We start from the raw sequence: 12,654 nt of genomic DNA, 5'->3' as shown, positions 1-12,654 counted from the left end.
CATCAGCGGGTTATGAAAATGTACATTTGCATTTATATGTACTTTATAAAATCGAAATCTATAGTGAAAGACATTCTGAACAGCAAAATCAGTGGTAAACACTCAACCATATTGTTTGAGAAATGTTTATTTGTTGTATATTGATTATTTTTGAAGTAAATGGCTTGACTAGGCTGATATGTCTATAATTTGACATTGGATTCAAACCAGTTACTTCATTAGATGAGCACTCTATAAGGCAGTTGGCGTCACTCTACTCCTGTTAATCTTGATAGGAATTGAGACTTAAAGGATATCCGTAGGCTGGCTGTAGATACTTAGAAAATCTGTTGATAGAAAGTTTCTCGAATCAACTGACTATAGTTTCAATCATTAAGAATGAGAAAATAGACTTTAAATTCCAAGTGTCTAAGAGCAGTCTGAACTTGTTAACCAAAAGAGTTGTGTTTGAACTAGGTGTGTAAACCTACTACATTTAATGATTAAAGGAGGGACTCTAGCAGTGTCATCAATGAGTTACAGAAACTACAGACTGAGGGATGGTGACAGGAATGTATTCCTCTTGTTTAGCAAGATGTATTATGGTAGGAAAACACATGGAAACAGGTTCCTAGGTGATGTCTTTTAGAACCAAACTTTGCTGGGTTCAGATGCTTTTGTGGTTAAAAAAAAAAAGTACAACTCCAGTTAACAGGCAAATTTAGAAAGAACTATGTGAGAAAAATGGTGCATTGAGCCAATTTTTTAATCTTGAAAACTTGCATATAATTGGTGATATCTGCAGGGCTAGTACATGGCTGGCTTTTAAGTTGCATCACTCAGGTTTAATTCTTAATCTGAAATAAAAGTTTTCTTTTAGGAAAATGATGCTTTTACGGCAGAAGTGCTATTTAGAAACAGTTATATAGTATTTTAGTTAAGATGAAACTATCCTTGCTTGCTAAAAAGACTCAAGCGCAAATGAGTGTTTTTTAGATCACACACTGAAAGCCGTGTCTTCAAATTTAATGTGCTTATGGGGAGAAAAGTTCACAATTTATATCCAAAAAATTACAGCCAAAGTATATTAACCTTATATGCTGACCATCAAAAGATCTTACCTGCAAAAAAAGAACAAAAACAGGCAGAGATACTGAGGCTGAAGAGGCAGAACCCTTCCTGTTTATTTTTTTTATTTTTTTAAAGATTGATTTATTTATTTGTATAAGCACTGGGTACAGTCAGAAGCGCGGGAGGGTGAGAGAATTCACCAGAGCCAGAGCGGGGAGCAGAGCAGGCAGAAGGACCGAAGTACACTGCTGAGGGGAGCAGCGGGCGGCAGGAGAGGTCTGCGCGCCATGTGGGACCTTCCTCCGGTGGCCGGGGAGCAGCTGGGGATCGAACCAGCACTGCAGAAGCTGCGGGCAGCTTTGCAACCCAGCGCTCAACCACTGTGCCACCGGGGAGGCCCCTGTTTAGATCACAATCTGCAACTCATATTTCCAAATGCTAGTTTCAAGTGAACAGATTTCTCACCTGTAAAACTTTCAATACAATTCTGGAAGTGCGGTTTCTCTCCCAAAAAGGATTCAGTTGAATCCAGCTTCGTTACCATGAATAAGGAGAAAAGTTCTGCTTGGCAAAGGCCAACAACTAGGCTGGACTGCAGTAAGACGGCATGGGCTAGGTGAGTTCTAGCCTTGTCACTGAGCATGCACTGTTAAGGGCAGACCAAGGGTCACATTTTTTAGGGAAAATGAGCTAAATCAGCGTGTACCTCTGTCAAGTTTAAAGTAGCCAGACGAGCAGGCACTCTCCACCAGGGGTCTTCTCAGCAGTCATGAAGCTGCAGGGAAAAGGCTTCATTTTCAGTCTTTGCAACAACAGAACTTTTCTCCAGGTTTGACCAGGTGGAAATACCCTTTTTAGGTGGCCTGAATTAGTAATATTTCCCTTCCATTCATGTTCGTTCATAGTAAAAGTATATTCTGCAAAGAACTGGAGACAGACCTCTTGAACTTTTAGGAGTGTTCTCTGACATACCTTATGTGAGATTATAAGCCCCATGATCAGCCACTTCTGGAGAGTGGAGGGCCAGCGTGTCCCAGCCCTTCTTGCTTTTCGGTGTTTGAAAATAACTGCTAGAAGAGGCTGATTTTCTTGCAATATTGTCATGCCGTTAGCGCACACGACTTGCCTTTTGGGAGAATCGCTGGCCAGAAAAGTTTTCTCCATGTAATTTGTGGCATTTCATCTGTCTCCGTTAGCTCCCATTGGCAGAGACCCCCCAAGTGTTCCTGTTCAGTCCTCTGCACTCTCATGGAGAAGACTTGAAGATGCTGGAGTTGGGTCCCAGGCATTGACCCACAACGGAAGCCCCTCAGGGCTTGGTAGCAGGAAGTGGACAGGGCAGGGCAGGTGCTTGTCCGTCCTGGCTTTCCTCCTTGGCCAACGCATAGCGCCTGACTTTTCTGGGTTCAGGCTCTGGTGTCTCTTCTGCCCATCTTCCCACGCGGTGCACACCTTTGGCCACCTTGGGTGCGTTCCTGCAAGGATTGTGGTCATAGATGACCAGCTTCAGACTCGACAGGTGGGCCAGGCTGGGGAAGTAGTGGATGTTGTTGCGGTCCACATCGATCACCTCCAGGAAGGGCATATGAAGCAGCACAGGGGGGAAGTCAGTCAGCAGGTTGCCTGAAAGCCAGATGGTCCTCAGCTCCCGGAGGCGTCGGAGTCGGCTTGGCAGCAGACGCAAGGCGTTGGAGCCGGCATGCAGAGTCTTTAGGAGACTTAACTCACAGACCACGTCTGGCAACTGGGTGAGACAGTTGGCCTCCACCCACAGAGTCCGGAGATTCTGGAGCAGGCTCAGCTCATCCGGGAGGTCACAGAGTTTGTTGTTGCCTAGGTAGAGGATGCAGAGCTGCTTCAAGGTACACACCACCTGAGGCAGAGCCTTGAAGTTGTTGAAATCCAGGGCCAGGATCTGTAGATTCTGCAGCTGCCCTAGCTCTGGAGGCAGGCTGTTAAGGTGGTTGTCACTCAGGTAGAGCTTGACCAGCTCCCGGAAGGAGCACACGTGCACGGGAAAGCGGCGTAGCTGGTACCCACTGAGATCCACCATCTTGTCCAGCGGCATCTCCCGGAGGTCTCCGACCACGTAGTTCTGGCAGCGTTCAGCAGGGATGAAGGCCAGGAGAGCCCTAATGATGTTCCCCATGTGGCGGCCAGAGGCCTGGGGAGCCCCAGCCCACTGACCATGGGGTTACTGCTGACTGCTCTGCGGTCCAACCTCCCCTCCCATTATAACCTGGGGACTGCATGACAAAAGCCAGTCACTTCAACAGAGAAAAGTGCTCCTGATAGCAACTCGAGTGTTGGGTGACAGGCCCAACAGACAGGCAGGGTCCAGGAGGCCAGGTCTGACTCATATATTTGCTTTAAACCACCTAAGCCCTAATCCCTTTTATCTACTTTTTTTTTTTCATTTCAACCTGAAAATAGCTTCACCATTTTTTCTAATGATAACATGTTGAGACATTGTGTAAAGGTGTAAAAGAAATGAAAAACGCCCATAGTCCTACCATCTAGAGCTAAATACTGTAAACATTTTAATGTAGACACACCAGTCTTTATGCTATCAATTAAAAAAAATACTTTTATGCATCTTGTATTTTTTTAATCAAAACATACAGGAATATTTGTTTATTTGCAGGTACATACACAATTATTTTAAATATCTGCACAGTATTCTGCATGGCTGTGCTGTAATTTAAGCAAGTCTGTTCTAGATATCTAGGGGCTTATAATGTGTCACTATTACTAATTACCTCGTAGATACAATATGAATAGTTATGCACTAATTTCTTTAGGAAACTTTTTTTTAAGATTTATTTATTTATACAAGAACTGGGGTACAGGCCAGAGGCATGGAAGGGTGAGAGGATTCACCAGAGACAGACTGGGGAGCAGAACAGGCAGACGGACCGAAGACACTGCTGAGGGGAGCAGTGGGTGAGACAGGAGAGGTCTGCCGCGCCATGTGGGTATCCCTCTGGCCAGCTGGGAATTGAACCTGCGCTGCAGAGGCTGTGGACAGCTTCATAGCTCTGCACTCAACCTGCTGTGCCACCAGGAAGACCCGTCTTTAAGAAACATCTTTAGAAGTGTCACTGGGCCAAAGACATGCATCTTTGACAATGCTCCCTCCCTACTCCCACCAAAGCTGAGCCAGCGTGCACACACCTCACATGTCCATTTCTTATTTCTTCATTCTCACCAGGTAATAATTTTCCGTGCTTTAAAGACAAGTCTCTGACAAAAGAAAATAGAAAAATAGAGGAAAGAGGAGAGGAAGGGCAGCCTTCTCAAGCTTAAATTAGGATGTGTAGTCACAGACGTGGCTGCAGCGTATCCGTGTCAGATGTGGCTAACTGCCCGGCAAAGTTTGCACTTCTTTCCATAGTGTTGCGTTGTAGGAAGCAGCTGAGCAGCCAGGACATTGATTTCCTAGTGCTAGTCTCAGTGCTACACTTCTAGGGGAGTCTAATTCTGGCCAGTGGAATGTGGGCAGAAGTGAGATGTGTCACATTAGGCCTGGCTCATCTAAAACAAACCTTGCCTTCCTGCACACTTTCTCCATCTGCTGGTGGGTATTCACACCCAGCGTGACCTTAGAAGCCACGGCTGGTATGTGACAGTCACGCATTGAGGTTGTCAGACATTGGGCATCTGAACACCTCCCCCTCCCCACACATACTCCCTACCACCAGCTGGACTTAGGCTTGTGAGAAATAAACTTCAATTATGTTAAGCCATGGAGCTCTGGGGGCTTATCTATTACATTATCTTTTTTTTTTTAAGATTTATTTATTTTTATACAAGAACCGGGGTACAGGTCACATGCATGGTAGGGCAAGAAGATTCACCAGAGACAGAGCAGGGAACAGACCAGGCAGACTGACGAAATACACTGCTAGGGGAGCAGTGGGTGAGACTGAAGTCTGCCGCGCCATGTGGGACCCTCGCCAGCCGGCTGGGATCGAACCTGCGCTGTAGAGGCTGTGGACAGCTTCACAGTGCGGTGCTCAACCGCCTGCGCCACCAGGGAGGCCCCTATTACATTATCTTAATGGATAGAGCAGTTGTTAAAGATGAAGTAAATTTGCGCACTGATACACAAAGGTATTCAGGATACATAAAGGGAGGGGATAAATAAAACAAGTTCAGAACAGTTTTTTTATGATCCCAGCTGTGAAAAAAATTCTTTTATAGTCTTGTATATGTATAAAAGTAACTGTAAGGAGGAAGAGTGATTATCTCTGGGGAATCTGTCTAAAGGTTTGAAGTGATGGAAGTGTTGACTTCCCATTTACACTGTTCTATGATTTCATTTTTTTAATACTAGATGTATATTAAAAACTCTTAAAGAAACAATCCAGGGCCTCCCTAGTGGTGCAAGGGGTTAGGCACCACACTATGAAGCTATCTGCAGCCACCGCAGCATGAGTTCGATCCTTGGCCAGCCAGGGAGCAACCCACATAGCACAGCAGACCTCTTCTGACTCGCCCGCTGCTCCCCTCACCAGTGATTTCGGTACATCTGCCTGTTCTGCTCCTCGCTCTGTCTCTGAATCCTCTCATCCTCCGCACCTCTGGCCTGTACCCCAGTTCTTGTATGCATAAATAAATAAATCTTTTTTTTAAATAAAGAAACAAATTGTCAACCTAACTGCTGTCTGGATAGAGTGTCTGGGTGTGTATGGGGGAGACCATACTGCTAATTTGACTGAACAGAGCCATAAAAGAGCATCCCTCTGCGGGCCATTCTGCCAGAGCCAGGCGGTGCAGCAGTGTCACTCCCCACCTTGCCCCTCAGAGACTGAAGCTGCTGTCCTTGGTCTTTCTACACCCTGAACTTCAAGGTCTGTTATCTTGAGCTCTCTCCTTGCTTTGATGATTTGTACCATAAACACTCTCCTCTCAGTAGAGGCTGGGCTTTGCTTCTATATTTAGCGTGGCCAGGGGTGACCACAAATGGTCATGAAGCAGCTGTCCTGGCATTGTCCTTAGAAATAAAAACAATATTTAAAAATTATTTTGGGGGCCTCCCTGGTGGTACAAGGGATTAAGCACTGCACCATGAAGTAATGCGCAGCCTCTGCAGCATGAGTTCAATCCCTAGCCAGCAACCCACATGGCGAGGCAGACCTCTCCTGTCTTGCCCGCTGCTCCCCTCAGCAGTGGATTTCAGTCAGTCTGCCTGTTCTGCTCCCCGCTCTGTCTCTGGTGAATCCTCTCACCCCCCGCATCTCTGGCCTGTGTCCCAGCTCTTGTATGCATAAGTAAATAAATCTTTTAAAAAAATTATTTTTATTTTGAGCCTCCCTGGTGGCGCAGCTGGTTGAGGGCAGCGCTGTGAAGTTGTCCGCAGCCTCTGCAGCGCGGGCTCGATTCCTGGCCGGCCAGGGAGAAACCCACATGGTGCGGCAGACCTCTCCTGTCTCGCCCCTGCTCCCCTCAGCAGTGTATTTCAGTCTGCCTGTTCTGTTCCCTGCTCTGTCTCTGGTGAATCCTTTCAACCCCCCGTGCCTCTGACCTGTACCCCAGCTCATGTATAAATAAATAAAATCTTAAAAAAATAAAAAAATTATTTTTATTTCAATGAATTATTTTTATTTATAATTATTTGTAATGAATCCGCTGGATGCTAGCACCCAGATGGTGCTTTATATCTATTATCTTTTCTCACAGTACCTTCCAGATAAATATTTTTTTCAGCCTCAGTTTTCAGGTGACAAAACTGACACACAGGAGGTTTAATAATGGTATGAAATTTTTATCGAACATTTGTTATGTTCTAGATTCAGGGAATCTTGTGACTAGCAAGATGCTTAGAGCCCTGACCTCACAGGATGCACGATTCTATCATAGCACCTGTAGGGGCTGCAGGGTCAGGCGTTCATCCTGGAGTGAAGCCACAAGTTGACAAACTGCCTTCACATAGAACTTCCACTCCACTCATCACGTCTCCTCACCTTCACTGGTTCCTATCTGCACATCTCAGCGTAATGAGCATTTCCTTGAAGCAGGTCTCCTGAATTTGTTAGGCTGTTTCCACTCCCGAGTTTCAGCAATTTGCAACTGCGTAAGTATTTCTTAGTTCTCCTGCTCCCTGCTGGACTGTAAGCTCCCTGAGGCCAGGGCTTGTGCCCATCCTATTCACTGTTGTATTTTTAGCACAAATGATAACACCTCAGATAAGGTGGGCAGAATATATTGAACAATTAAGTCATGAACGATGGACAAAATTCCCTGTCCTCCTGGAGCATTTGAATGAATGAATGAATGAATGAATGATATTATTACTCTCAGCTTGATAATGTAAATGGAAATTTCTGGCTGGCTGTGACTTAATGTGAATTTAAGAGTAAATAGATTTTTTTTCCTAACATTGCTCATTATTGAGGTAAAAGAGTGATTCTGACACTCAGAATTTATTCAAAATAATTAACAAGATATATAGGGGTTGGAGAACCCAGGATGGAACTCACATTTGTTTGGTAACCTGTGGGGTATATGTCAATTTTGTACTTCCCCGAACACAGCATCAGGGTGGGAGCTGAGGGTTTCCTCTGAGATTTCAGTCTATGACTGAAAATGTGCTGAGCCTGCTGGATTCCAGAGAAGTCTCTCCAAATACTCTGAGGTTAATTTAATTCGCTTTCAGTGTTGAACTGTTGGACTCTTCAATAGCAACTGCTGTGCAAAGACAATCATTCTGAGAATAGGGGCTTCAAAAGCAAGATGTGAGATGAAGCACAAACCCTGCAGGACTCCCATCTCCTGGAGGAGAGTCAGGGAAGACAGAACAGAAGTGGGAAAGGCAGCCTTTTTACAGCCTGTGTATGAGGGAAGGAACCAAGGTCAGAAAATGGGCCTTGAGGAGATTCTACCTAAAGCTCTGGGAAACAGCAACAGGCCTTGCCCATGATTACAGCCATTTCTGTGACCAGCTTCTCCCCACCTTATGGGGCAGAATCTGCCACGAGAACACGAATCAGTCTCTCTTACTTCGCCGGACCCTCTTACGTTCACCGTTTCGTCAGGTTTAATGCAGTCCTGTCAGGAAGCAGGTCCTTTCAGTGTATCTGTCTTTGCCAGTGGTTCTTAACTCACGGCAACCTTTCCCTCGAGGACATCGCTGGTGATGCTGAAGACATTGTTGGTTGTCACCATGAGAGACTACTCCTGGCACCTGGTGAGTAGGACCAGGGAGGCCACGGAACACCCCACAGGACAGCACCTCAACAAAGAACTGCCTGGCCCCAAATGTCAGCTGTGCCGAGGCTGAGAAGGCCACTTGTCTACATGCCAGCCAGTCCTCTTTCGGGGCAGCCCATCGCTGTAATTGTGTTTTAGCAATACAACGAGAATCACGTAAGTGAGTACTTTATCTTCTTGACTAGGACACATTTTTTTCTTCAGTCATAGGGAAGATTTTCTTTCATTTTAACATATGGAGTGGGAGAGTATAGAAATACCCCATATTTAACTGTACTTTCAAGAAAATTCTTTGGTATTCTTGATATTTCGAGCTCTTTCAGCTAGTAAGGGGTTGTCAATGTGAAAGCAGCTTTGGGTTTAGAACTGGGAAGTTTGAATCAACTATGAACTTTATAAAGGACTCCTAAAGTCTCTTGTAAGCTGTTGGTGTTTTGATTTTTGCAGGGGAAGGTGGATCTTATAATGCATTTTACTGTGGAATCAACACTATAAGTAGTTTATAAGAGTTGGCATAATCTGCAGGACAATAAAAGTGTGGTGATGATATGGTAACTGAGTCTTACTATGTGTCCTATGTTTTTTTTTTTTAATATTTTTTTAAAAAAGATTTTATTTTTATTTATTTATACATGCACTGGGTACAGTCAGAAGCACGGGAGGGTGAGAGAATTCACCAGAGCCAGAGCAGGGAGCAGAGCAGGCAGAAGGACCGAAGTACACTGCTGAGGGGAGCAGCGGGCGGCAGGAGAGGTCTGCGCGCCATGTGGGACCCTCCTCTGGTGGCCGGGGAGCAGCCGGGGATCAAACCAGCACTGCAGAGGCTGCGGGCAGCTTCGCAACCCAGTGCTCAACCGCTGCGCCACCAGGGAGGCCCCGTGTCTGATTTTTTTTTTTTTAAAAAGATTTATTTTATTTATGCATACAAGAGCTGGGGTGTAGGCCAGAGGGGCGGGTGGTGGAGAGTGGGGTGAGAGGATTTACTAGAAACAGAGTGGGGAGCACAACAGGCAGATCTACTGAAATCGACTGCTGAGGGGAACATTGGGAAAGACAGGAGAGGTCTGCTGTGCCATGTGGGTTGCTCCTGGGCCAGGGATCTAACTCAGGCCGCTGTGGCTGGTGATAGCTTGATGGTGCTGAGACTTAACCCCTTGCGCCACCAAGGAGGCCCTCACTCACTCACTTTTGAAGGGAGAGTGGTGCTGGTTCCATATTGCCCATCTCAGGTTCAGGCAGTAGGCCTCAGCATGAATGCTTTGCTGAATCCCGCCCTGTCTGAGTCCCATTGATGGGGAGGGGTCCAGACGTGGTCTGTGAAGGTCTGAGTTTGAAGGTCTCTAATTGCTGCATGAACTTGGGCAAGCTGTTTGACTTCTTATCTCTCCTTTCCCTCACTTGGAAACAGGTTGGGCCAGGTGGTTCCCAAGGGTCTCCATCAAGGTGGGCAGCAGGGACTTCTCAGCGCATGACTTTGGAGTCACCAAAGGTGGATCCTCAGCCGTGAATGTAGGAGGTGGTGGTAAATGAGGTGCGAATGTGCTTGGAAAAAATGTTGCTGTTTTTAATTAGCTTACATCCTGGGACATCAAGTTAAAATGGCAAGGACCTTGATCCAGCCTTCATTTTGGGTATCTGCCCCCAAGAGATATAGAAGAACCACCATGACAAATGGAAAGAGAAGGCGTGGGCTTTGGAGTCAGAAATGTTCATGTTTGCTGGCCAGCTCTGCCAGTTCCTAGGGTAAGTTAAGCAACTTTCCCGAATCTTCATTCACCCACCTGCAAAACTGGGATAATAATACCTACCACCTGTGGTTGTCCTACAGGCAATAAAATAAAGTATTTAAAATTTCTGGCTTATAGAAGGGGCTAAAAAATAGTTGGTATTACCCTTTGATTAACAGTGTTATCATTAGGTATGGGGCTTTGATTATTCCTCAGATGAGCTGAGAGCTGGCCCAACTCCAGGGCCCTCAATTCCTGAGCTCTCTCCGGATTCCTGCTATGGTATTGGGGAGCTAACACTAACTGGGCCAACTCTATCCTTGGGGTTCAGTACCCACTTTCCCAACTCTTCCTTGCACTTAAGGTATGAAAACATGAATTAATCCCATGTGTAGGGTAAGGAAAAATGTCAGGCTTTTCTGCCCTCCTGCCATCAGGACAGATGATGGATCCTTGCGGTCCTGAATGCATGCCTGATGGCGGGCACCTGGAGTAGGGTGTGGGCATAGGTAGATGGGATTCACCTGGGCTGAGACTGTGCTTTTTAAGGGCGGCGTCACGGGGACACCAGCAGAAGCAGAGAAGCAGTAGAAGCCGAGCAGAAGCCGAAAGAAGTAGCCGAGAGAGAAGCAGAGAAGGCTGGAGAGCCCAGATAGAGGGAGGATTTGCTGGCGGCTGGGAGGACTGCCAGCCTCCTGGCTCCCCGGCCCCCCTGCCTGCCTTGTACCTGGTAATTCCAATAAAAGACCTGCATAAAACCACTGAGGACTCTGACTCCTCCTTTACCCGGTCTGCATGGGATCCTAGAAAACCTGCCCTGTGTCCATTCCTGCCTCTACACCATGGTCTTTTTAAGAAGATCTTTGCTTCTTTACAGCAAAGCCAGTTTTTTATTGACCTTGGATGATATTCTTTGAAATGTTGGCAAGATTCTATTGTTTGAGCCATAGCTTGCAGTGTCTTATATCCCCTTCTGTGGGGCAAAAAGTGATATCCCACTAGGTTCCCCCAGCTGGGAAATGAGCTGGTGTTCTATAAATCCTTAGATAAGTGCTTTGGAGGGTGGTCCACACACCTGCAGGAAACAGCTCTAAGTCAGGGGAGCGCGTGCAGGTGACTTGGTGTTCACCGACTGCCTGGGGACAGGGCAGGCTCGCTCCTTTGCAGAAGCGCTGCCCAGGAAAGAATGTTTTTTCTCTAAAAATAGGGCAGTTGGAGGCGTGGCTGCCTCAGCAGATCGTCTTCCCAGCGGCTCTGGGACAGGCCAGCTGATAAGGCTCTCTGCTGGGTGTGTAGAGGCCTCACAGCTGGTTTCCAGCCCGCGGGGCTCTGGGGGTGCTGGCCCCAAGCTGCCATCGCCATCGCCATTGGTGCTTTTCATCAACAGGACTGGGAGGGAGCCAGGGGCTGACTTAATCAGCCCTGAAGCCTCTCGCTTGGCCTCTGCAGAGGATTAGGAAGAATAGGCAGCCTGACCTTAAGCACATTCCCAAACCCAGCAACCTCCTTGCTTCACTTCCTATCTACATATTTTTTTCTTTTAGCAAAAGTTGGATTTTCTCTTCCATTAGTTGTTGGAGGAGTGGTAATATAGGGTGGTGGTTAAAGGGTGTGCTCAGGTGGCACACTTCCTGGGTGTGAAGGCTGCCTTTTTAAAAATTAATAAAGTTGGGCCTCCGCGGTGGTACAGTGGGTTGAACGCAGTGCTGTGAAGCTATCTGCAGCCTCTGCAGCGTGGGTTCGATCCCCGGCCAGCCAGGGAGCAACCCACATGGCGTGGCAGACCTCTCCTGCCTCGCTCGCTGCTCCCCTCAGCAGTGTCTTCAGTCCATCTACCTGTTCTGCTCCCCACTCTGTCTATGGTGAATTCTCTCACCCTCCCGCGCCTCTGTATCCTAGTTCTTGTATAAATAAATAAAATCTTTAAAAAAATTAATGAAGTTTATTTCTTAAAACTCAGAGAAGTTTTATTATTTTCTTTTTTTAAAGATTTATTTGTTTATGCATACAAGAACTGGGGTACAAACTCAGATCTTCAGAGGTGTGGAGGGTGAGAGGATTCACCAGAGACAGAGTGGGGAACAGAACAGGCAGATCTACTGGAATACACTGCTGAGGGGAGCAGCGGGCTAGACAGGAGAGGTCTGCTGTGCCATGTGGGTAGCTCCCTTGGTGGGGATCAAACTCGTGCTGCAGCAGCTGCTGATAGCTTCATAGTGCTGAGACTTAACCTCTTGTGCTACTTGGAGACCCTCCTTCTTCACTTTTAATGACCCAAAACAAGTCAGTAAAACTCTCTGCCTGGTTTCCTAGTTTGTGAAACCCAGAAAACAGTAGCACTGCATTATTGGGTTGTCATGAGGACTTAGTAACACATATGGGCCACGTAGAACTGGTCTGGTTATGTAATCTCAATAAACATTAGCGATGCTTTTGGGTTAGGTTGGGTTTCTGTTGTAAGAAACACTCGAGATTTTTGAGATCAAAATGATGTTTAGGTTGGGAGTGGATTCCATAGCTAAATAAAAATTCCATAGTTATTTTTATTTTATAAAGGTAATGTTGATTTACATCATTGTTTGTATTTTGGGATTATAGGATTCCCCCTTCAGGTGTTGTTACTGTAGCATACCCACCACCAAAGCACCCGTAGTCACCACCATAA

General features: G+C 46.3%; 1 protein-coding gene across 1 annotated transcript; it reads right to left on the bottom strand.

Annotated features, from left to right (window-relative positions):
* Window positions 1-2,219: 2,219 nt before the first annotated feature.
* LRRC10 (leucine rich repeat containing 10) lies at window positions 2,220-3,199 on the bottom strand. Its single transcript, XM_037515250.1, has one exon. The coding sequence runs from the start codon at window positions 3,197-3,199 to the stop codon at window positions 2,360-2,362; it is 840 nt and encodes a 279-aa protein (XP_037371147.1). The 3' UTR covers window positions 2,220-2,359.
* Between the last annotated feature and the right edge of the window lie 9,455 nt (window positions 3,200-12,654).

The sequence above is a fragment of the Talpa occidentalis genome, unplaced genomic scaffold (genome assembly GCF_014898055.3).
Source record: "Talpa occidentalis isolate TD23 unplaced genomic scaffold, MPIMG_talOcc4v2.1 talOcc4.16, whole genome shotgun sequence".
NCBI lineage: Eukaryota > Metazoa > Chordata > Mammalia > Eulipotyphla > Talpidae > Talpa > Talpa occidentalis.
The sequence above is the reverse complement of the archived record's forward strand: the minus strand, read 5'-3'. Positions and strand labels throughout refer to the sequence as shown.